The 26967-nt window shown below is 35.5% G+C and overlaps 2 protein-coding genes across 4 annotated transcripts; both read right to left on the minus strand.

Moving 5' to 3' along the window:
• Positions 1–6652: 6652 nt before the first annotated feature.
• LOC142504821 (CBS domain-containing protein CBSCBSPB3-like) lies at positions 6653–13902 on the minus strand. Of its 3 annotated transcripts, none has more exons than XM_075617643.1 (14): positions 13574–13898; positions 12249–12414; positions 11869–12001; positions 11078–11248; positions 10854–10932; positions 10647–10760; positions 10433–10499; positions 10112–10217; positions 9959–10017; positions 9027–9133; positions 8810–8946; positions 8267–8349; positions 8091–8180; positions 6653–7269 (listed from the first exon to the last, which is right to left on the minus strand). In XM_075617643.1, the coding sequence occupies exons 1-14, from the start codon at positions 13726–13728 to the stop codon at positions 7093–7095; spliced, it is 1644 nt and encodes a 547-aa protein (XP_075473758.1). In that variant the 5' UTR covers positions 13729–13898; the 3' UTR covers positions 6653–7092. The 3 variants fall into 3 exon arrangements, with proteins under 3 accessions (XP_075473758.1, XP_075473757.1, XP_075473759.1); XM_075617642.1 differs by having other exon boundaries at positions 12249–12417; XM_075617644.1 differs by lacking the exons at positions 6653–7269; positions 8091–8180; positions 8267–8349 and adding an exon at positions 8400–8669 and having other exon boundaries at positions 12249–12417; positions 13574–13902.
• Positions 13903–15751: 1849 nt separating this feature from the next.
• LOC142506199 (NAC transcription factor 32-like) lies at positions 15752–17585 on the minus strand. Its single transcript, XM_075619379.1, has 3 exons — positions 17299–17585; positions 16459–16733; positions 15752–16326 (listed from the first exon to the last, which is right to left on the minus strand). The coding sequence occupies exons 1-3, from the start codon at positions 17465–17467 to the stop codon at positions 15925–15927; spliced, it is 846 nt and encodes a 281-aa protein (XP_075475494.1). The 5' UTR covers positions 17468–17585; the 3' UTR covers positions 15752–15924.
• Positions 17586–26967: the final 9382 nt, after the last annotated feature.

A 26967-nucleotide genomic window follows, 5' to 3' on the forward strand; every position in this document is an offset into this window, starting at 1 on the left:
GTTAAGTTATAAATTTGAATTGAAATCTGCTATATATTATCTATATGTTATGTATGTAATTTCATCTAAAAAAAATTGGTTATTTTTTTAAATGTATAGTGTGTTGATGGATAAATATTTTTTTTTGAGTTTGTTTCTCTCTTTATTATTTTATATATTTTTTGTTTATTATATTATATTTTATAATAATATAAGCTTTTAAATTGAATTTTTTAACTTTCTATATATATATTTTAATTCATATATATATAATTAGTGTCGTACATGCATATATTTGTTTGAATGGATCAGAAAATCGAGGAAGCTTCAAAGGCAGATTATGAATTTGGATGACAGAAATTTACTTCTAGGATTAACAAGAATCCAGATTTTGACCGAAAAACGTTAGTAATACTTACGATAATTTGAGATAATAAATATGAAAATAAAGAACACATTAGACATCGAAATTTACGTGAAAAATTCCTAAAAAATTATTAGGTTAAAAACTATGGGCAAGATGAAAAGAATTTCACTATAATATTTTTATGGTATACAACCATGTTTCCAAAGAGAACATACGAAAAAACCCTCACAAATATTATAGAACTAAGCACTCAAATGATATAAGTTGAGAGAAACTCGAGAATTGGATTTATTAAAATGCCGAATGATGCATCTATCTAGTGTGAACCCTTCGTCCACAATCTCAGAAAATCAGCTGCCGAACGAAAGGTATTCAAAATGTTTTTTGGCACATCTCTTTCAATGCTTGTCTGCCACATATTTCTGCCGAAAAAAAAAATACCATAAGATGCAAAATGAAAAAGAAATTCGAAGTTTTTACGGAATTGTGGAATTCTCTCTTTTTCAGGAGTTTCAAGAAACTGTATATCATATAACTTCATCGTCGTTGTTTTTTCCCTGAAGCAGAAGATGTACATTTGGTTCCCTAATGATGGAGAGATTAGTCAGTGGTACTTAAGAAGGCAGTGATTGTGTTTTCCTTTTCGACATGAGAGATTCTCGACCATTGTTATGGACTTCATTTATTGTTACTCTTTCTGTATTGCGTTTTAAACACATGCAGTTCAATGTAAAGAGACAGATTCAATTAAGTTCCGATTTGGTGCAAATGATCGTAGGACCATCAGTATGTTAGAAGCTGTCAACTTCTACAGATCTCCTCCAGATTACTACATTTTCTCAAAGCTAATAGCTCAAGTTTGGGGAAATGGTCACTTGATATATTCCACTGTACAATCCTAGTTCGTCCAGTTTCAAGAACTTGGGCTGTTGAAACTCGTTGTCACCGGTATCCCATTTTCATCCTTTTAAGGAAACAAGTAGTTTCAAGACCTCAAGATGCGACAATCTCCCAATCATCGAAATTTTTATCCAAGAAAGTTTGAAGTTATGTAGAGCTAGTTTTCTCGGAGCAAGAGGGAAACTGAGCATGTATTGGAACCAATCCAATCGAGTGATTTGAGCTGTGTAGAGAAGTCTATCACGGGATACATTCGAGATGGATGCTGATCAACAAAGGAGGATTTTAATCTATAAGACATGAAAAAAATCTCTAAATTTCTTTATTCATATCACTATTTTAAGAGTAAGTCTCTTCTGAGACGGTCTCACGAATCGTTATTTGTGAGACGGTCAACCCTACCGATATTCACAATAAAAAATAATAATCTTAGCATAAAAAATAATGATTTTTCAAGAGATTTGTCTCACAAAATACGACTCGTGAGACAGTCTCACACAAGTTTTTGCCCTATTTTAAATATAAGCAAGTTGATCTGTCTAAAAAATAAATTGTCTCACAAGAAAATACTCTTATTAAAAATCTTGGAAGAATGGTTTAAGATAAAGTTGGACATCAATTAAAATTACCAAATATAATACTAATTAATTAGAAGTTTTAAAATATCATAATATAAAAAGAAATTTGAATAACATCATATTGTGCTTTGAATCTACATTATTTGGTTATTCTTTATACAAATGCATGGAGAACAAACGTTATATGTTCATATATAGAATATATATTATTTTGAAATAAAAAATTATTTTAATAAATTTGAATTTAGTTATTAATTTTGCTTCAAAGTTAGGATAATGTGATAGTGGTTAGTATAATAGGGTAGTGAGAAGAGAATGTGAGAAGTCTCTGAGTGAAGAATTTACATTTTTTTTTTTTTTGCATCTTTATTATTACAAATCTTGGAAGAATGATAAAATATAAATTTGGACATCTATTAAAATTATCAAATATAATTTTTATAAGTTAGCTTGATAAATTTTAAATCTATTGATTTTAAATATATTTAAATGTATTTTTGTTATTTAGATATTTGTTATTTATCAATTATATTTTGTATTATTAATGCGTAAATAAGTTAGTTGGGAATTTAAAGTTCAATCTATTGTGTTATTGTAAAATAATAAGACTTAAAATCTATCAACCCAATATAATTTAAGGCGTTTATGCATTATAGTAAATATTAAAGCACACAATGTTGAGATGTATAATAACAAAAAAACTAAAATTAGCCAAGATTTTGGAGCAAATTATTTGTTAATAAAATCTAAACTACTGCCAAAAAATCCAATAAAACGCAGGTTTTTATCCTTACATGAATTTGAGTTCTTTTGTGATATAAGATATCAACACATTTGACGGTATTTCTTTTTGAGAATCACATTTTTGCAGTGGATAAATATTTTTGGGCGGCCATAGTATTTTCAAATTGACGCAAATTGGGTATGAACACGAGATTATATCATATCATCGTCACCAAGTTGTATATTTTTGTGATAGAAATGAACAGAGAACAATACGTGAAAACTACAGGAGGTTAAAGTAATCTTATTTCAACTTCGGAGTGCCTTTAAATGCGTTTTTTTCTTGCCTAACACAAGCTTCGCGTGTGCGTTCTTGGGAAATTTTCTCCTTCTGTGGTGTTGCAGCAGTTTCCACCACCGTGATTTGTTCAATGCCTTCTTCCGGCCACGCTGGTTTTTAGCTAATTTGCCAGTGGTTCCTTTTGACAGTTTTGACTTCTTTGAGTGCCAGATATGCCTCAAGAAAGCTTCCACAAGGCCATGGAAGTGACCCTTTTGATGTTTGTCATGTATCGGAGATTTCCTCGTTATTTCAACAGCGCTTTCACCATAAGCCTCATCTCCTTGTTTGGAACGTATAATTTTCCCTTCATGCTTCTTAAAAAGTGTGCCGACGTTTATCTTTTTCCAATGACCACCTTGACGATGATCATTATGGCTATCATGGTGATTTAGGTGGTGGTGGTGGTGGTGGTGGTCGTGATGATGATAGATAATTCCCAATCCGTCTTTCAATCTCTTCCACGTTTTACTTGGTTTCTTATGATCCATTCCACTAGCTGATTTGCTAATCCTTCCAGGAACCTTCTTCCTTGATGTGGACTTCATCGAGGAGTATGTAGATCCTGCATGATGGTTCATTGGCTGATAGTATGATGAATATCCTTCACTTTTGCCACTGCTGCTGGAAGTTACTTCAGGAGTCCCCTCACCACTCGTCTCACTCTTGCTTGTACAACTGTCATAGTCTCTCATAGTTCCATGTGATTGAGGAGAAGCCCCACTTTCACTGCTTTCACTTGAAGTAATATAGTGGCTTCCAGTCTGATCTGAGAATGAATAATCTTCACCAACACTGCCACAGCTGCTAGAATCAATGGCTTGAAGTTTTTCACTATAGTTTGAATTCCCAAAAGTGTTTGCCGGCTTGGATGGTTGGAATATTCCATATCTATTATTTTCATTTTTCAGGACCAAAGGAATTTCATGTGGACTTTCCATTTTCGGCACAGGCGAAAAGGTGGAAGGCCAAGGAGATATTTCGTGATCAGCTGCAACACCAACATTCCATACATTAGGCCCAAAATCATTGTGAGTCGTTCTCCAGTTTCCTGACTCTATTTTGGCTATAACTGTCTTCATATTTTGACCATGAATAGGCATCTTAGGCTCTTCATTTGACTCTCTCCTTTCATAGGTCCCTCCACTCCTGGAAAAATGACAATTTGATTCGCAGAACATGCCTTTTGTTGGTTTCGCCAAAGACTGATTTATCACTTCTGTTGACACACCGTAGATCTGATGCAATGGGTAGTTTAGAGGGCTCTGAGCACTTTGACTTGTAAGCTTATATACTACGTCATTGCTATCTACATTTTCATGTTGACCAGAAAATTCCCCGACCAGGTGCACATGATCTGATCCTATTTTCAAATTTGAGATGCATGATTCAAGCTGCTCAATTGCTTCCGAAGCTTCTTTGGATATATAGTCAGCTTCCTCATGCTTGTTTATGGCTTCAAAGTTAGATTTACAAACTGCGTCAATGTCTGGGACCACAGTGTCTGGTGAAAATCCCGTGGATCCAACACCACTCAAGTTACTCACAAAAGGTCCTATCTGCCTTCTCTTGTCAGTCTCTGACTCATTTGCCTTATAACGCGTTATAGATCCAGTTTCTTGCCCGATGTTCCAAGGAACATGATCAAAGTGATTGTTCACCTCATGCAGTGGATATGTTGATATGTCTGTATATTTAGCAGTATCATCATTTGTTACCATTTGCTTTACGGTGCTTCGCTGACAAACCCTGCAACGTTTCTTTATAAATTCAGCTCCAGTTGCATCAGCACTAGGTGTTGATTGCTCTATGGAATCTACTCGACTCCTTTGTTGAACAAGTCTTTGGTCGTTCCAAAATTTGAAATCTATAGCATCCACCAAAAGTCCTGGCAGTTGTAATATCTATAACATGTCAGAATAAGCCTGGATTCTAAGATGCTAAAAATTATTGAGACGACAATTCTAGCCACATGAACTGAAATCTCGTCTATGGTTCTGATGTATCAATGGAGAAAAACCAACCAAGAATTGCATGTTCTAGTACAACAAATATATTTGTAGAAAAACCAACCAAGAATTGTAATTTTCTGAAATAAATCCCAAGGATACATTTGGATTCAGAAATATATAACTAGCAGTTGCCGCAGCGCGATAAGAAACAATCATTTTATGCAAAGAAAAATAAAATTTCAACATAAACTTTCATAGACAAGTATAAGAGCTCACAACTTCAGGAGATAGCGTCTGGAGTATTGGCAGAGAAAAAATAAAAGAAAAACATGAAAGACAAAAAAGAATGCATGAGAGCATACCATATTAGAGGCTGGATTTTCCGTACCATCTCCATCGCTTTTAAGAAGACCATACAATTTCTGTAGAGCTAGAACCTCTGATTTTATATCCCTGGCATCCATGATCTATTAAACAACGAAGTTATGAAATGCCTGTCAGGCTGCCACCAAAAACGTAAATGTATTAGCAAACAAAATTAAGAAGTTATTTTGCCTCCACTACTATTTCCAATATCCCAGTAGGAAAAAACACAAGGATGCAAACATCACACAAATCTTAGTTAATGGAGCAATTTAACAGAATTAGAAGATGTCAGTTCAAAATCTTCAGTTAGTCTTATTTCTTGGCGAATATAGAAAATATGACTAGAACCAATAACGTCACAATGTTCCCATAACTAGCCCAATGCAACAGAATCAATATCATGTGAAATGCCAATAGCTTCAATCAATCTTCACCAGATGTATCGAATACTATCTGCTCTTTTACTTCTATAAATCAGTCAGCAAACTCATTCCTCTTTAAAAAAAATTTACCAATTGAAAAACTTACGGTCTAAAATTCTCAAAAAAACTTGCTACAAATATACCATTTCAATTAAAAAAAAAATTACAACGGAGAGAATTACATGCCACTGCTTCTTCCAAGAAATTGCTTCCAATTTTGAGTGGATTTCTACCAAATTCTTCCAATATAATGTAGACGTAAACCGATTGCAGCTTTTGAAGGGAAATGGTGCGGTAAAAGAAACGTTCCAAGGAGGGTATAATAGGAATATTAAGAAAAATCACCATTTTTAGTAGTTATTATTTTTTAAAGGAATTTCGCTAAATGCACCACTACACTATGGCCTAATATACTCTAATTCTATAAAAATATATAATATATATATTTTTCAGATCGGTTTAATTAAATCACAGACTCCATTTCGATTTCAAATTACTTTTTAATTCATTGTTGCAAATAATCTGACACTTATTCCTCAACTTCAAATCATATCGTTCTTGGTATTTCAAATTATTACTCTCGCGTCTTCCACTTTTATACACTATTAAATTACATCCAAATTTAAACTCAATGTCCATTTATAATCCAGAACATTTTTAGTTTTTTTTTTTTTTTTTTTTTTTGGCGGATAGAGAGAAACTTAATAAATTACATCCTCCATTTTAATTTGAAAGCATTTTTAAATTTGTTTTTTTTTTTTGGAAGAAAAAACGTTTTTAATTTAAAGCCTCATTCATTACATCATTTCCCGAAAGTTCTTTTTATCATTATTTGACCATAGCAAATACTAACAACATGCCTTAATTTTAATAAGTGTCCACATCAACAAAATGCATTTTTATTCAACCAAAAAAAAAAAAAAAAATGAATAAAGGAGAAGGTTTTTAACAAGCTTCGGTTTTAGCCCATTTCCGTCACCTGTCAGCAGCGTAAAAGATATTCAGTAATATAGCACTCCGGCAAGTACAATTCAAACTCAAAAATAAGATTAGTTTCACAGACTAATGCCATATAAATATATGTTGCACCTCTTCCTTCGTGCATTATGTATAATAATATATACAATATCATTTTTAAATTTAACTTCAAGACATATTGCTCATGCGTGTGTGAGTGGTAAAACATCAGATGAAACATCTCGAGTGCATCGATATGCAGCAGCTAATACATAGACCAGAGCACCTGGACTTTCAATGATATTTCTTACGAACATAGGAACACAAAAACGATGGCTTGCAAGTTGTTCTTTTTACCATTTTCGACCTTTCTCTTTTGCCCTTTTCTTGATCTGCTGTAAGTTGTAACTAGCACCTTCAAATATATACCAAATTTGTGTAATCCATTGTATAGTTCCACTTACAATGGCTTTGCATATCCCCGAGGGCTGTCATCCTTTCCATGACATCATATCTTAGTACGTTTCAGATAGACCAAAACTCCTATGCTTGTTAAAACAACTGCCCCTGCGAATATCCCAGTGGTGAGAGAGATCAATCCAATTCTCTGTGGAGTCTCTGATTCAGACGACACCTTCCTCGTTACTTGACTTGCATCATAGTAATCCAGATGTAATCTTAAAACCTGGTTGAAAAAAAAGAGGCAAGTTATGGACACTGACATAAATACAACCAAAATTATCAGAAATTAATATAATCCCACTGAAACCTAGGAAACATATAACAATGAATATCAGTGCAATTTGCCAAGCTTTACCAGCCACTAACAGGCGAGGGAAGCGCGACACACAAAAATGTGGTCCATTCTAAATCTTCAGTATATACATCACTGACCACATTCTAAGCCCTCATCTCTTTAAATCAGATTGTGTTTATCGTACATCATAAACAGTATAAACTAAAATTATTATGGTTCAGGAGAAGAAGCATGCTTCTTGGATGCACAAATTATATAATTTTATGATTCTAAGAAGTAGATATAAAAGCACATTCATGAAAAACTTGGAGATCACAATAACTTTGTTGATAGTCATTTATAATTGCGGTGATTCATAGGATATAAAAGGTAAGAAAGCTAATTCTTCTCAAGAAAACGTTGGGAAAAATTTATTAGTTCAGGCAAAGTGAATAATGACTTGAGAATCAAAGTTTGAAAAAATAATTTGAGGCCACAAGAGATCTGGTTATAAGAATGAGATTGCTGAATAGTCTAATAAGATCTAAAGGTGCCAGGCATGAAGAGAGAGATTTTTTTGGCGTTGACTCTGTTAAAGATGTCTAAAACTACCATCAGAAGTAACAGGACCCAATAGTGACTGTGTAGAACCACCAAAATTTATACAAGATTCTTACTATGCAGATATTCTAAATCTTTTCCTCAATCAAGAAGATCAAAACAACAGATGTCCTTGAAAGATGTGGTGGGTAAAAAAATCATTCTCACACCTTTAGTCCCACTGATCTTGCATGGCTAACAGCACTGACAAGATCTGAGTCTGTCATGAGCAGGACTTTATCTCCTTCGTCATCTTCATACTAAACAGAATTAGGAAAATAAATTAAAAGGTCTTAATTGGTTTAACATGAAAATTTACCAAAATTCTTCAATTCTTTTTACTCACCAAAAGTTGAGAGAAAATCTGATCGTTTGATGCACCCAGCCTTTGCATAACAGCAGAAACAAGCTCAGATAAATTCTCAAAGCCTGAATGGGAGAGGGAATCAGAACATGGAACATCAAAAGGGATGACTTTGTTCATTAAACTTGATAACAAAAAGACTGCAACCAAAAATTCGAGCCCCCTGCCTACTGTAAAAAAAAAATATTCAACAGCTAGACATTTAAACCACATCAGCCTACTCATAGAGAAGAGAACAATGCGAGTTCTTGTTGAACAGCAACTTCGAAATGTTATATATATTTTTCTTCATTTTCTTGCTTCGTTTGTTTCACAAAACCAAAATCTCAATGCACCACCAACACTTGATGCTGCTGTTGTAGTACTAACAGTCCGGCTTTAAAAACTGATTTTGAAAAATAATTTTGGGTTTATACAAGAAATGGACTACAATACCAAGTAAAAGATATACAATCATATGACAGAGTAAGAATCATGAGGTGTTCAGTTTCATCTAACCTATGCCGCCAATAAAGTCTAACTCACCAAAATTAAATCGATGCACACGTCCTTTATGGTCCACAAATTTGAAAGAAAATGAACTCCCAAAACCGAGAGATGGGTATGTAGCCTTTGTGTGTTCGGTTCCTTCTGATGCCATGTATTGGGACATTGACATCTCACTGTACAGCAAAGCATGCAAGGGGAACAGTCATATCTATAGATCATTAATTATGTTCTCAATAGAAAGGTGAAGGACAACCTGTGAGTGTCATAATCATCTGGGGGCTCTAGATTTAGTGCTGAATCCCAGAACTTTTGCATCACTGTATTTGCTACATCATTGGCAACATCAGAGCTACTTTCAACCTTCATAGAAATATTTAACCTTCTCAATTCTCTAAACTCTCTGAAAAAATCATCACTACCATGTTCAATTAAATTCTATTCTGTTCCCATTTTATTAAATGCTGATTCTTATTCATATAAATAAAACATATTTCAAGAACATTTTATCCGGAAGAAATGCCTCAGTAAAATAATATGTACTCACTTTCACAAAAAAAATTATACTTCTATATCATAATGACTCTCTAAAGCAAAAGGCAGAAGAATATAAATACAAGATTGCAGTCATTCATGATGTAAAAATTTCTCATAAAAAGTTAATACAAACAAAAGAAACGCTGATTAATGTCATTTTTTATCATCCAATAAATGTGTCCTACAAAAACACAAAAAACAGACAAAAGCATAGAAATATCTTATTTATGTAACCTCAATGAGTGTAAGAAGTATATAGACAGCCTTACATAAAAAATTTGCCATTAAAATTCAAAGAACTAAAAACAAGTTAATAATATCATCAACTCTTTATACTTGTGCTAAAATGGCCATCTACTTCCACAACTGGAAGAATCATCTCAAGTTACCAAAACTCAACAACAGATTGTATTCATTGAAAAAAATCAAGATCGCATTTAAGAAATGGAAGACATGAAGTAAGTTAGTGACAGTTGGCAATAAAAAGTTTAAACTGTTCTAAACATAATGAACCCCGTTAAATTCCACAAATATACCAAACATGAAGGTGAAAACTCATAGTTTTCATCACAAGTAAGAAAATATCAAAAGGTAAAAAGCAATATATTGTGCACGGGCCTTAAAACAGCTCAAAGGATAAAATAACTTTACCATAGAAATTGCTGCCTGAGTTATCTGCAAAACATCCATGCAGGCAGCAATACCTCCGTCTGCCGCCCTCCCCAAATATAAGAAGTATTAAAAACTCTAAGCTTGAAATCAGATCATTTTGCTTAGAATAGAAAAGGATGATAATACGATCACCTTTATCCAGAACAGGCAAATGTAAAAATTTCCCATCATGCATTATGTGCAATGCTTCAAGGATTGTTGACTCCAGTGTTACACATTCTGGGTTCTGTGTCATTACCTAGACAAAGAGAAGTAGCATTGGAAAAAGAGAAGTCAGCATTGGAAAAAGATAAGTCAGCAGAAACATCTACATCCAAACAACCGTGGAGTAAAAGTTCGGCAACACAGTCCACTAGGTCATTCGATTTTTAGTCTGTTATCACACAGAAGTGTTCTCCACCACAATATACAGCACAGACAAAAGCCTAAAACAAGAAAGAAACAGATCCAAACCTTTTCCACTAAAGTCAACTCGGGAGAGAGATTTTGGGCCACAACTCGCATGAGTACATCCTTTGAACTGCAACAATATCCAAATAATAGCCATGAGCAAGGATAAAAAGCACAGATCAATTCAGACTCCACTACATGAATATACGTATATATACATATTATTTATATATATATATATAAAGTAAAAGAAAGATGTTTTGGACAAAAGTCATACGTTAATATCCCCTGGATCTTATTTCCTGTCATGACAACCACCGAATTGACTCGTAACTCACGCATCATTTTAGCAGCAACATAAACAGGATCTGATGGAGATATTATTGCAACCCTGAATATGTGATCGATTACATGGTAAATTTTTAAATGCAGACAATAAGACAACTTTCCATCTAAAGGAATAGGCTAGCAAGTTCCGTTGTACCTAGAATTATCGGAAATGATAGCTGATAAAGAAGGTTTGAACATGCTTTCCCTGAGAGTTTCTACAAAAGCTGATGGTGCTGAAATACAGAAGAACCAAATAAAAAAAACAGCTACAGTGGAAATTGAATTAGCTGATAAACAAACCTTGTAATTTTTTTTACAGAAACTATCCCTTTTATAGAACCGTTATTTTACACAATAGCCACAGAAATACAAACTTACCAGAGAAATTGCTCCCGAACTGACGTTCAACTCCTTCAACTGCTGCTGCAATGGCACTTCCCTGCTCTGCGGCCTTCTCCATTCTCGATATGGCATCATAAAGACATTTTGTGATGTCTAAAAGAGCTATAACTTCTCCATTCTCAACAACAGGGAGGTGCCGGAATTTACCTATTGTAGGTAAAAGAATACCAGGAAAAATTAACACTGTACTTATAAGTAAAGGTGCATGTTCAAAATGAGATTAGTGCAGCAAGTTATCAGAAACATAAAACCTAAGCACATGAATATTACGCTAAGAGTAATTTTTTTGACATATCTTGTTGGGATAAAATGGAAATAAAGTTGTAGCATATAAACACTTATAATCGACATTTCGCAGAAAATTATAATCTAGGAAGATAAAATATTTTAAAAAATGATTACACAGGTACCATTAACGTTTGAGGTCATAAAGCAAGACAACCACCCAAGGTCAAGGAGCAGAACCATTGCCACATGTTTAAATAGCTTGTTTTTATCTGGTGATCAATCTACATGTCCCATATTTTTATTCCATAGTAGCAATTTTCTAAGTCCAGAATAAGGTTGACTTTACCCTGTCACCATAAGCTTCGCCATAGTATACCATTATCTTTCTGTAAAGTTGCCAATTCTTTCGACTGTATTAAATCCATACGATGTCAATAACATGTAGATTTTTTCAAACTCACTTTCTTAAAATCAACCAATTTTAAAAGGCTTGTTCAGTAAGTATTACAACAAGGAAAAAAAGACTTAGAAGAAGAAACCTTGAACCATCTTCTGAAGAGCCTCAATAGCCAATGAATCTGAATTCACAAATATTGGGTTCCTTGTCATCACTTTCGAAATTATTGTTTGCTCTGGCCTCAACTCCTCAGCTATGACTCTGATTGCAATGTCCTATTCACACAAGACCTGAATTAGTATATAAAAAATCATAGACAGTAATGTTATATGTTACATTTTCCTAGAATTGGAGATCATTAGTTCCATGACAGATAAGGTGTTCACTGCGATAAGCCTATTCAGAAACATTGACTTATAATGCACCTTCTTCCATCTCCTTCAGGAAAAAATCAATAATTTGAAACCAAACCCATTTACTGTAATCATGGATTGTCAGCCAGTTACACACCCACAATAATACCTTATCAGTTACAATTCCTGAAAGCAGTGCATTAGCATCAGTTAGCAAGACAGCATCAACGCGCCGAGCTGCCATCCTCCTACAGGCATCTGATACAGTGGTCCCTTCAGGAATTGTAAGTGCCTTAGAGAGCCTTAGTTTCTTCACTGTCCTTTCCCCGACAGAGCTACTATACAACGAAAAATATGATGTCAGCATAGTGCATAGACAGGGAGAAAACAAAAAATGGAGTCAGAATATACATTCAAACATAGAAGTAAACGAGGGGGGAAACCACTCCACGTTAAAAATATAATGAGATGGTCATCTGCTGGTTGAAATGTTTCACTTCCATATGATACACTGATAAAAATTTAAACCAACGAAATACTAAAAATAAACCAAAGGAGAAACTGAAATAATCTGCATTGATAATGACAGAATATGAGTGCAAGAGACAAGCCGAACCCCCAACGACTACCATTCTAGGTGAGATCTCTTCATACTTATTAGTCATTCAACATTTTGTTGTAGTGCCAATACGGGGCGTGTAACATTACCGACAGTCACCTGGTGGAAACCCTTTCCACCATAACAAGAGCACAAATATTGGGATTTGGGCCATAAGTCCAAGAGAAAGTCCAAACCCAAAAGACTAGACTTTTAAGTGGAACTGTGGAAGAACCTCTCAAACCTATTGAGCACTCCACTTTTTATAGTGAAGCAAATGTCGAGACAGACCATACTACAGACAGTTACACGATAGTAGCTTTCACAGGTTGCCACCCCTTCTGCCATGTCAACTCTCTGAACAAGTATATGAACTTAGGCCATTAGCGAAAGAGAGAGCCCAAATCCAAAAACATAGCTTTCTACATTGGAGAAATTGTCAAGCCAATTAGCCACTTCATAACTCATTATGAGACCATAGTGGGACATGGAACATAGATAGATAATTATGTCAAGACTTGGTATCAGAAGGAGCTCCATAGGAACAAACTACTTACCAAAAAATGTTATTTCCATATATATCACTCTCAAAACACACCTGGCCGATCACAAGATGATCTACATCATAAATTCCAAACCCACATGTACATTTAAATTTTCTGCTTCTGAAATTTTCAATTAACGTGGCAAGCAGTTACTGACTCAGAATATTTCAGGAACCCAGAATATTTCAGCTTGTTCGAGTTCCTGACTCAGAATATTTCAGCTTCAAGATTCAATCTCTTTCTCCCAAGACCCATAATTCCAAAATTGAACTTAATTATTAAATATGATATAAAAAAGAATTTTTAGTAACGAGAAATTTGATACAAATAAAATAAATCACGGAAACTTACGATTGAGTAGGGGAAGTAGGCTTGGCGTGAAACCCATTAGCAGCAGCGGCTCCGTTCTCGGAAGGTGGAGCCGACGACTTCCTGACGGTTGATGAATTGCGTCTTTGAACCGTACTGCTGCGTCTGGGCGGCGGAGGACCCATCTGACCACTCATTTCTTCCTGATATATTTCCTTTTCAATCAATCACCGAGTCATCTACAATTACAAAAATTATACGGGGAATTAGGGCAGTCATTCAGGGGATGCCCTAACACTCTCCCCTTCCAAAGAGCCGCGGCAGAAATTTTTAATTTATATTATTCTTTATATTTAAATGGTTGAAATCAAGTGTCTTCAGGTTGGTATATTCAGTTCCTACGTTAATTAGAGGCCCTCGCTGTGCTCCAATCCACCGGTGTCAACACAACACACCATCCAGTAAAATGCGACTTTTATAGTTGCCAACGACTTTTCAGGTCCACAAAATTTATGAATAAAAAAACAATTGTGAATAAATATTTTGTGTATTCTTATTATTTTGCAAGTGTAGAAATTCTCATAGCACAAGAGTTTTTTGTTTCTTCTTGACGGGGAGCGTGTAGATTTACAGTGAATAAACTCTGAATATTTATTAATGCATACAATTTGTTTTTGTATTTCCATTTCAAACAATACATGAACATATGTAATTTATTTTTCCATTTATTTCATTATCTTGATCCTGAGTGGTTTTTATTGTCTAATATCTGACCAACTCCAACATTTTAAATACTAATTTATGGATAAACATTGTCCATTCTCTAAAAAAAAAGTGCACAGTTATCATTTTTCCATTATCTCGAGCATGATGAACAAGCAGATTGATTTTAGTTAGGGATGATAGACAAACTTTGAGCCGGTTAATAAATTGTCGTGACAAAATCAGATGAAGAATCTTAAAAGAGAAGAAGCTATTGTATGCTTTAATAATAATAAAGAATCCTTATTATATGCAACAAATAAAAGGGTGATTATACAAATTACCTTTGCAAATACTCAAATGTATGACGTCAGTAATATCATCATACTACATACAAATAATTATTAGTCTCTAAATATTTGTCGGGTGAAATCAGAAATTTGATCTTGCAAATTATTTTATCTTTATTTTCAACAACTTCACGAATGTCCTCGTTTTTTAAAAAAAAAAAAAAAAGACATTTTAAGACCCAATTAAAGCATCAAGACAATCTTAAAAGAGAAGAAGCTACACGAAACATATGGATATTGGAATTTATAATATTACATTCTTCTGTGAAAGAACGTTTCATGCCAAACAAACAAACATGTATCAAAGAACAAACTATTGAAAAATTTCCTACTTGTTGAGTGAAGTTTTAACCGATCTGGTATCCCTTCATAACATCGTGCGAAACCTAGTCGATTTCCTATCACCATTCCGGCATTTTCGCGATCATAATTCTCAACTCGGACCATCTAGAAATGCTCAAAGTATCTCCACTAAAAAAAAAAATGATTTTCCGCGGCACGTCATCAACAACGTGCATTAAAAGCACGCTGCGAATACTACTTTTAACGGTGTGCACCCATATGTGCGCTGTTAATATTGTTGCACTTGACAGAAATAACTGCGTGCATTAAAAGCACGCTGCGGATATCCGCAGCATGCATTTATGTGTGCTGTTAATAAATTATATAAACGACAGCGTGCAGTTATATGTGAGCTGTTAATAACCTATGCAATTTTTGCAGCACACAATAAAGGCACGCCGTTAATAGTATTATTAACAGCGTGCATGTTTATGTGCGTTGTTAAAAGTAAATCATTTTTTTTAAAAAAAATCGTGTTTAGACATTAACGGCGTACATTAATCGCACGCCGTCAATAGTATTATTTACGGCATGCATATTACTAGCACGCTGCGGAAAATGTACGCCGCGGATAATCTTGAACTTTCAACAGCTTGCAACTTTGCAGCGTGCAATGTGCGCTGCGGAAAGAGAATTTGCGCGCTACGAAAAGCCATTTTTGTTGTAGTGCTCATATATCATTGAAGCCTTGAAGGTAAAAACTATGAGAAACCTACATATCCAAACTATATGTGCTATACAAGTAGCATCTCTTATGGTCTAAGAGAGACTATAGCCCGCATATATCATCAAGCTATGTTACCATGATACCATCGCAACAACCAAGTGAATCAAATTTGGTAGCTAATTTTTTTACTAGTTCCAAGTACTAAATATCACCCATTGCATAGTTACAGAGATTTTTCTGTTGTCCTGCCCTTTCTCCTTTCGTAGTTTTATGTAACTTAAACTATACAATAATCTTTTCTAGAATAAAAATATTTGAGAGGGCCATTGGAACTAAGGATAAATGTCTTGAAACGTAGAGAATTGGTTATTATACTGCATCTGGGAGCCAAAAGGATCATCATCTTGAAAACCACCAAAGTAAGTGTGTTGTAGATCAACGGAATTTTCAAATTCACTACCATGAGACACCCTTTGAACCTCTTTCTCGCACGTAAACTCGGGTGACGATGCATGCTCTGAGCTGCTCGAATACGTCTGAACCTTGGGTAAATACTTATTCATCTTTTGTAATGGCAAGGACATAGGCGCCTGCATTAGGTTATATATTGTTGCATCAATCTTTGCCTTTGGAAAATCAGTGTCAGCTAAATTCATTGCCATATGATCCATTTTGTAATGCTTTTCAAGAATTCCTCTTTTGTTGTATATTCGACATAATACCCAATCATCAAGCTGCATCAAGTGCACACATCAGAAGAAAATTGTGAAATCAAGTTTGGAGATCACATATGAAAATTTTGTCCAAATTAATTATAACCTAACTGGCGAAAAAAAAAATCAAGATGCACGAGTTAGCAATAGTACCCTCAAGTTGTTTCTCTTTCCAGCAGATCTGTCCACGTTAGCTAGACGATATTCATGCATAATCCAATTAGTCTTGATACCCTTTGGAGCTTTTCCGACATAAAACACCAAAGCCTTCTTTATCCCGAGTGTTGTAGGCTTCCCAACCGCCTTATCAGCTCCAGTTGCCTTCCAGTAACCGGATCCGGCTGTCCGGTTGGGCCGTGAACCATTCGGGTACTTTCGATCTCTTGGAGAAAAGAAGTACCATTCTTTTTCACCATACAGTGCCATACCTGACATAAAGCATTTAATGTAAGCATTACTTTCCTATATATTAGTTAGATTTTATAGATGGCCAGCTAAGATATACGTACCAAACCAACGGAACCGAACTTTAGAAACTTGAACGAATAAACACATTTATCATACAAAGCAATCTAAACAAGCCATGATCAGAGATACCAAACATCAGGGAAAAAATATCTGTTCCAAGTTCCATCAATAATTTTTGAAGAACAGTTATTAATAATAAAAAATCGAACTTCTTTACCCGATATTTATAAAACTCAACCACCAAACTAGTTTGGTTCTCCAGGTCGGTTTTGGTCAAATCAAATTCGACTACCCACTAACCAGAGATGCAAGAAAATGAAGAACATATTACGGCCAACTTTCAAATACCATCTTAATTTACCTCAAATCCCATTGGACTCAATCTGGATAACAAGTGATAAACTTGGAGCATTTCAAGTTAACCATTCAACATTCTCGTGAATTACTCGAAGCAACAAATTAAGGAAGTGTGCCCGTGTCCGTGTGTCTGTAAAAAACTAGGAACGAAAATAAAGAAATAGATACCAGGAAGGTCCCATGGATCGAACTTATACAGATCAATCTCAGCAATGATGTGAACATCAATTTTCTGGTCAGAGCACTTGCGGCAGAGGTAATGCACCACCAGCTCCTCGTCGGTCGGATGGAACCTGAATCCCGCCGGCAGAATCAACTCCTGATCACCACCCTTCATTCACACTCGGGAATTCTGCGTTTTTTTAAAAAAGAATTCTACTATTTTGCTACGCGCAATTAGTTTGGAAGGAAAGAAAGAGGAACCATCTTGCTGGTTGTATATATATACGCCAATATCACGCAACCGCTGGCTTTTGACGTGGGTGGGCGGCGGTGCAGCTGACTGCGAGTCTTGGTGCACGTGGGGGACATTTCATCTGTTCCATTATACTATTAATAATTAATTAATGGCATTTATTTATTTCTTTTATTATTATAAATGAGTAAATGGTCAAACATTTTAATTTTACTAGTTTTGGGTGTGACATCATTATTATCAAAATCTAGATCAAATCGAATGAAATACCTATATTCACTATATTCTATACTGTAATAATAATAATAATAATAATAATAATAATAATTCTTAAAAATTAGAGCTTATTATATCTTTTTTTTTCAACCTTATCTATTTATCATATTCCGCACGTAGATTTCTTAATGTGATTTTATTTTAAAAAAATTGGGAATAATTTTATTTTTTAAGTTACTTGAATTTGTTTTTAATCCTATTTTATGATATTATTAAAAATAAATAAATTTAATTGTTTTATTATCCAAAGTGTAATGATATTAATGAGGTTGACCGCAGACAAGAAATAGAAGTTGACTCTCTAATCATAGAATTCCACGTGGATGGGAAATCTCACGTGTGGTCATCGCTTTCGTCACCCTCACCACACTCTTGTGAAAAAGAGCAAATTAATTTGATGAACCGCGATTTCATTTTTTTAGGGAGGACCATTTTTTAAACAAAAAAGTTTAGGATTAGTTTTCAAAAACTTATTTCCTAAATATTATATTTTGGCTTAAAATCAAAATTTTTGAAAACAACAATTAAATATTGTTATGGCAAAGTAAAACCATAATTAAATTATTTTACTATGTAGTATTTGTGATTCGCACAAAATTAAAAAAAAAAAAGAGTTTCGAGTTTTTGAGATAACCTAATATAATGATGTTACGGATATATATCTATCTATATGTAATAAAATATATATTTCTACCTATTTCATAAATATACGAAATTTCAATATTTCTCAAAATATATTTCTATATGTATATACCTAAACAAAAGAGAGAGAGGTCGATATAGATGGCTAGTAGATTCACTTAACCAAGACTGAAAGTAGGAAATTCATCTTCTCCAGACAAGAAAAACAAGATTGACTGTTCAATGTTCCACAATTTGTCGACCTGGCCAGTCCATTCAAACCTAGAGAGAACCTGCTGTGCTGCTTCCTCCAAAAGCCACTTCTCTTTTCTTTTCTTTTATTTAAGTTATGGTAACAGCTACAATTTATTCACTTATTTATATTTTTTGAGTAAGTCAGTCACTGTTACTTTTTTGTGGAAAATGAGTGATTATATAGGTTTTTTTTTTTTTTAACTGAATGACAAATCTAAAAAATTTTGTGAGTGGGAATATTAATTAAAGGAGTCAAAATCTCATTGGAATGCTTAAATTTGTAGCTAGAACGTACCTACAAATTTCGTTTAATTAACTAGAAATCACTCTTTTATACGATCTATAGTTAAATCTTGATTAATTGTTTTTTGCATTTACCTTTCATGTATTTAATAATGTGTTTGACACTTACATGTTATAATATAATTTCCACACGATAACACAGATCGTGCTAAATACATTAAATATATGAGAGGTGAACACAAAAATCCTGTATCTTTTCTATTACTCTGTAGTATGTTAATTGTCAACTTCAGTTAGATGGTGTTCCGTAGGTTTCTGCAGCCAAGTGGGGAAGAACAAGGCTGGTGATGATACAAGAAATAAGCCGCTGCATATGATCATAATGTTTGAATCCAATGCCTGATTACTTACTTAAAAGACTTCCAATATATTGGATCCCAGCATGCAAGTTGATATGTGGGTATATGGATATAAAAACACTTTAAAAATCAACTTTACCTAGGACCCGAGACTTGCTGTGACAAGATAAAGATTTACATGGGTAGGAGTAGGATTATTGCAATGGTCTTTGTTACCTTAACTCATTCTGCTCAACGGTGTCATATCTCCTCAGAAAGCTCACACACTCTATCCTTGGCTTGCCATGGGTAGACCGTAGGAGTAGGATTATTGGGTAGTCTTTGTTGTTGGTCTCACGTGCGGAATTTGAGATAATAAAACCCGAAAATAAAGAATAAACTGGACACCGAGATTTACGTGGAAAACTCCTAAAAATTATTAGGGTAAAAACCACGGGCAAGATGAAAAGAATTCCACTATAATATTTTGTGTTGTACAACTCACTCACTGTGTTTCCAAAGAGAACACACAATCTCTTAATACAGGAGAACAAAACACCTCACAAATATTATAGAACTAAACACTCAAATGCTTATAAGAATGGGAGAAAACTCGAAGAAGGGATGATTTCAGAATGAAGGGGGGCTCTATTTATAGAGCCTCCTGTCAGTGTGAACACGCGTTTTATACGCGTAAAACAATTCCTCTTCAAATTTGCCTGCAACCAACCCACGTTTTTAATACATGTATTGACTGGTCCCCCCCTCCCACCTTTGCCGACATTTCTCCCACTTGGAGATTTGATTGAGAATCAAACACATCTCCATGCATCCTTTCAATCTTGCCATTTCCTGCTGCTTACGTTTCCGCTAGACCACTTGAGGATCTACACCACTCAAACTTATCAATGTTCACTGGCTTGGTCAGAAAATCAGCTATGTTGTCCTTCGTATGGATCTTCTGCATATCCACACTTCCTTCTTCTACTACTTCACGCACAAAGTGAAATTGTACTCCAATGTGTTTAGTCCTGGAATGAAAGGCTGGATTCCTTGCGATGTACAAGGCACTCTGACTGTCACAAAACAAATGAACATTCTCTTGTTTGTGCCCAATCTCCTCCAATAACCTTTTAATCCATATTACCTCCTTGCAAGCTTGAGTAGCTGCCATATATTCTGCCTCTGTTGTAGATAACGCCACAACTGTCTGCAGTTTTGAAACACAGCTTACAGCTCCCCCTGCAAGTGTAAACACATAACCAGTAGTAGATTTCTCTTATCAGGATCACCTGCATAATCTGAATCGACATAAGCCCCTGAGTGTAAAATCTGATCCTCCATAACATAATACAGCATTCGAGGTACCCTTAATGTATCTAAGGATCCTCTTAACAGTGCTCCAATTCTCTCGTCCAGGATTCGCCATATACCTACTAACTGTTCCCACTGCTTGAGCAATGTCCGGTCTTGTACAGATCATGGCGAACATCAAACTTCTCACTGCTGATGCATATGGTACTCGAGACATCTTTATCCTCTCTGCTTCACTGCTAAGACATATCTCGGAGGATAACTTGAAGTTAACAGGAAGAGAGGTCGATATTGGCTTACTCTCTTGCATATTGAAGCGTTGCAAGACTTTCTTCAAATAATTTTTCTGGGAAAGCCAAATCTTTCTGTTACTTCTGTCTCGGTGAACTTGCATCCCTAGAATCTTGTTTGCTGGTCCCAAGTTCTTCATATCGAATTCCCTAGCCAAATGTGCCTTCAATCCTTGGACCTGATCTTTGTTGGGGCCTGCTACCAACATTTCGTTCACATACAACAGCAAAATGATATAATTATCACCAGACCTCTTGAAATACGTACAAGGGTCTGCACCCAGTCTGTTGTATCCAAGGCTCATGATATAGGAATCAAATCTCTTGTACCAACACCTCGGCGCCTGTTTGAGACCGTACAGAGATTTCTTCAACCTGCAAACCAAGTTCTCTTTGCCTATTTTCGCAAAACCTTCTGGCTGGAGCATATAGATTTCTTCTTCAAGATCTCCATGAAGAAATGATGTTTTCACATCTAGCTGTTCTAGATGTAGGTCAAACACCGCACACAATGCCAACACCACTCTGACTGTTGTAAGTCGAACCACAGGAGAAAATATCTCATTGAAGTCGATGCCTTCTTTCTGAGCATACCTTTTTACAACCAATCTAGCACGATACCGCTCCACTTGGTTATTGCCATCACGCTTGATCTTATAGACCCATCTGTTTTCAATGGCTTTCCTCCCTTGTGGTAGTGTAACAAGATCCCAAGTTTTATTCCTGCCTAATGCCTCCAACTCTTCTTGCATTGTTATCATCCATAAGGATACATCCGAGCTTTGAGGAGCCTCGTGGAAACTCGATGGCTCACCATCCTCTGATAATAGACAATATGCAATGTTGCTTTCAGTGACATAATCTGAAAGCCAACCTGGTGGTCTTCTGTCTCGAGTTGACTGTCTCACATTGGAAACTTCAGACTCAACATGTTCTTGTTCTTCGTGCTCTGGTACTGCTTCACAAGAAATTTGACCTTCGTCTGTATTATTTTTCACCTGAAAAATAGTAGTTTCTGAATTCGGTGTGCCTTTGTCTCCCTTTACTTTATCTTCCTCGAAGATAACATCTCTGCTGATGACAAGCTTGTGAACAGTAGGATCCCACAAGCGAAACCCCTTTACTCCATCAGCATAACCTAAGAAGATACATTTTTTGGATTTCGAAACCAACTTCGATCTTTCTTGCTCATTGTACAGAACGTACACCGGACTTCCAAATGTATGCAAATGAAAATAATCTGTCGGCTTCCCGGTCCACATCTCTATCGGAGTCTTCAGATCAATTGCCACTAAAGGAGAACGATTGATAATATAACAAGCGGTTTTGACTGCTTCCGCCCAAAATGATTTTTCTAAACCCGCAGTCCTCAACATAGCTCTTATTCTGTCCAACAAGGTTCTGTTCATCCGCCCCGCCACTTCATTCTGTTGAGGTGTGTAAGCCGTCGTGAATTGTCTCTTGATGCCCTCATGTTGAGAATATGCATCAAACTCGTCACTGGTATATTCTCCACCATTGTCAGTCCTCATACACTTGATTTTCTTTTCAGAATCAAGTTCAACTCGCGCTTTGAAATCTTTGAAGATCTGGAAAACATCTGATTTCTTCTTGATTGGATACACCCAACATCTCCTAGAGAAATCGTCAATGAACGAGACAAAGTATCTCGCTCCTCCTAGGGATACAACCGGTGCTTGCCAAACATCCGAATGAATCAACTCCAATATGCTTTTGCTTCTGGCAGTAGAAGTGTCAAACTTTAATCTGTGTTGTTTACTGGTAGCACAATGCTCACAAAAGGGTAGTGACACTTTTGTAAGTCCCGGCAGCAGCTTCCGTTCTGAGAGAATTTTCAAACCCTGTTCTAACATATGCCCGAGCTTTCTATGCCATAACACTGTTAATTCTTCTCCTGAACCAATTGATGCAACTAGCTAGTTCTGTCTCTTTGTGTGTTTCTCCCAAAAGTACATACAGATTTGCACCAACTTTTTTCCGCCTTCATAACCACAAGCGCTCCTTTCACAATTTTCATGATCCCGTTCTCGATCCGAGTTTTGCACCCGATGTCATCCAATTGCCCCAAGGACAAAAGATTTTTCGTCAGTCCTTTCACATGTCGTACCTCCTGTATGGTGCGAATGGTGCCATCAAACATTTTAATTTTGATAGTACCGACCCCAGCGATTTCAAGGCATGATCATTTCTCATTAATACAGATCCTCCTGAGACTGGTTCATAATGATCAAACCATTCTCTCCGAGACGTCATGTGCCACGTCGTTCCTGAATCCATAATCCATATATCACAAAATTTGTGTCTGCCTTCTGAAACAGTTGCTGCTTCGCTGAATTATATTTCACCACTGCCTGAAGTACTGGCCACATTTTCTTGAGAACTTTTATCAATACTCGTACACTCTTTCTTGAAGTGCCCTTACCGCCACATTTAAAGCAGTAAATATTTTTCTTCTTACTTCTTGACTTTGATCTACCTCGTCTTTGGCTCCCACTGGAGTCACGGTCCATAAATCTTCCTCTTATCATCGGTAACGCCTCTGCCTGCTTCGAGGATACCAACCTATCTTCCTTATTCTTGCGCCGACTTTCTTCTCCGAGAACCGCAGTTTAGACATCGTCGAATCTTAGAAAGCCCATAAGAATATTGTTGGTAATGTTGATGATAAGTTGATCATATGAATCCGGTAGACTTTGAAGTATAAGCTCCGCACGTTCATTTTCCCCTATTTTATGCCCCATGGAAGTGAGTTGGGCAAATAGAGTATTTAGTGTATTGATATGGTCGGTCATCGATGAGGATTCCGCCATCCGAAGAGTATAAAGCCTTCTCTTTAGGAAAATCATGTTATGTAGCGACTTGACCTCGTACATCTTTGTCAGAGTATCCCAGATAACTTTGGCTGTTTTTATCTCAGAGATACTTGACAAAACTTCGTCTGCTATAGCCAAGTGTAAATTGGCAACAACATTATCATTCATCTCATTCCACTTTTCATCATCCGTAACTTCCAAGGGTCTATCTCCAATAGCCGCCAAGCAATTCTCCTTTCTTAAAACTGCTTGTATCTTTATTTTTCACAGCATAAAATTGCTTCCATTGAATTTTGATATCTCGTGTCTTTCCGCCATTATGTCAACAACAATTTTAGTAGACCGGACAAAATAATCTCGCCTTAAATAAAAATCTCAAAAAATCTTTTCTGATGTGGAAGATCAGTCTAGGCTGCAACCACAGAGCATACTCAGAATTTTAAGAAATTTTAAACCAAGGCTCTGATACCACTTGTTGGTCCCACGTGCGGAATTTGAGATAATAAAACCCGAAAATAAAGAATAAACTGGACACCGAGATTTACGTGGAAAACCCCTAAAAATTATTAGGGTAAAAACCACGGGCAAGATGAAAAGAATTCCACTATAATATTTTGTGGTGTACAACTCACTCACTGTGTTTCTAAAGAGAACATACACTCTCTTAATACTGGAGAACAAAACACCTCACAAATATTATAGAACTAAGCACTCAAATGCTTATAAGAATGAGAGAAAACTCGAAGAATGGATGATTTCAGAATGCAAAGGGGAGCTCTATTTATAGAGCCTCCTGTCAGTGTAAACACGCGTTTTATACGCGTAAAACAATTCCTCTTCAAATTTGCCTGCAGCCAACCCACGTTTTTAATACATGTATTGACTGGTCCCCCCCTCCCACCTTTGCCGACATTTGTTACCTTAACTCATTCTGCTCTACGGGGTCATATCTCCTCAGAAAGCTCAGACACTCCATCCTTGGCTTGCCTAAAGGCATCCCGCCTTCTAACATGCCAACCACATCAGCTCAGGCCTCAATTTTGGTTCTACATGCAAATTAAAAAATGTGGACTAGTTAACTTATACGAAGGTAATTCTAACAGGTGGCAGGAGTATTTGTATATGACTTTCATTCCTGGTCCCTTACTCTTGTGCTCTTTTGTATAATTGCCCGAAAACACGTCTATATCCGACACAGTAGGTGTGTGTATGGTGCGGAGAGCTGCTGTTAGCTTTATCATATGTTGAAACCACTGCCAGACATTATAGGTTTAGGTGGATCATTCATAAGCCTTTTGAGTACTTCATTGCAAATTACAAATTAACTTCTCCACCGTACGTTTAAAGTGGACACTGATGATTAAATCCATGTTTCTCTTACAGGCAGAACTATTGATACGGCATGTTCCAGTGTTTATAGAAGAGTTACATCAGTACAATTTCGGTTCAGTACGTCCTTATATTCACGGATTGGGTTTTGTTCAACGAAAGTCATGGAATTTCGTTACTCATTATCATCTTTTCTATTACTCTGTAGTATGTTAGTTGCCTAAAGGCATCCAGCCCTCTAACATGCCAACCACATTAGCCATTGAAGGCCTCAATTTTGGTTCTAACTTGCAGTGACTGACAATTGTGTCGCGACACCCTTCTCACTGATTATTTTTCCACCAGTAGCTCTATATCTTAAAGAGTATGATAGACAAACCGTTGGGCATAATACACATGGTCAAGACACATGATGCCTTTAGTAACGTGCTCAATCAGGAGGTTCTCATTGTCAAGTTTCAGCATATACTTCTGGTCACAGAATTCTATCAGCTGCATCGGCCCTCGGTCCCCTAACTCCAATCAAGATGTAAACAACATAGCGGATATAGTCAATCTTCCTAGTCTTATCTGGGCCACTTAAAGCTACTATCAAGAACTGCATTACGTGAAGCCAACAGATCCTGAATCCTCCAGAGCAGAGCTTGTGATGAACTAAGTATTCAGGTGTATGCGTACATGCTTATACCCTCCATTATTTCCCGGTAACAGAAAACCAAAAAAAGGAAAAAGTTAAATGGTAAAATATAAAATTCAGAAGCCTTATTTTAGAAATATAAGATAGAAAAACAATTTTAAAAAATGGCGTTTTCGTAAATAAACAATCCAATAGATGTACATCAATTGTACGGAGATGACATTTTCGTAACAAATAGTCACTAAAACGCAAAAAATAAGATCGATGGAGGTGATAAGTCCGAATCCTATCGATATTTTAGGGATTTTAGTTCGTCGTACTTATTTGTGATATATTTACTTCTTATTTTGTGGTTATTTAAATAAATTTTATATGGTGGTCTGATCAAAAGACGAAAAAAACTTAATTTTGAAGATAAGTTTACAAAGTTAAAACAAAATTATTATTATTTCTCTTGGTTTTAGATTTTAAGAAGAAGAATGTTCTTTACGCGGAGAGTTTTAGAGGGGCGGTATGCAGAGAACTACACGTCATGCAGTATATCAACTTCGTTCCCTTGGGCGTGACAGCTAGGGCTTAAAAACTTGGAGAGAGAAGATTTCAAGATTCACAACTAAGACACATTAAAACCAATGAGATTTCTTTTAATTATTTTTTATAATATTTTTTTCAATGAATTTAAACACGATTTTTTGTTTTGTTTTGTTTTGAATTTATGAAGTAGATTTTTATAAACAAAGACCACGATAAAAGACAAACAATATTGTGCTTGATATTTGATTTATTTTCAATAAATTATAATCTTGATTTCATTTATTGATCAATGTTGGTTTAATATTTTTTTTTTGTGTGTTTATTGATTATGATCACAAATGCATAGTATTTTCGTAGACACATTTTATTAATATATTTCAACTGGTAGCTGAACAAATATATTCACGATTCTTGCCAAAAATTGTATTATAAACAAACTGAAATTCAAATCATGAATACTTTAATAATGAAAAACAACCAAATAACCATTAAACGTTTAAACACGTATACCTATCTATATTTACTACATAATAACAACTGAATCTTTTAGAATAACCACCTTGATTACTTAAATAATTGAACAAAAATACCCAATCTTTAATATTTTAATTTATTTATTATTTATTATTTACTAGTTATAATACCATCTTTCAAATTGAATTAAAAGTATTGATGCACGCGAAAAGATTACTAGCTAGTTTATATTATTTGTCCATATTACTGCAATACTGGTGTGATCAAAACAAATTAA

The sequence above is a fragment of the Primulina tabacum genome, chromosome 10 (assembly GCF_025594145.1).
Source record: "Primulina tabacum isolate GXHZ01 chromosome 10, ASM2559414v2, whole genome shotgun sequence".
NCBI lineage: Eukaryota > Viridiplantae > Streptophyta > Magnoliopsida > Lamiales > Gesneriaceae > Primulina > Primulina tabacum.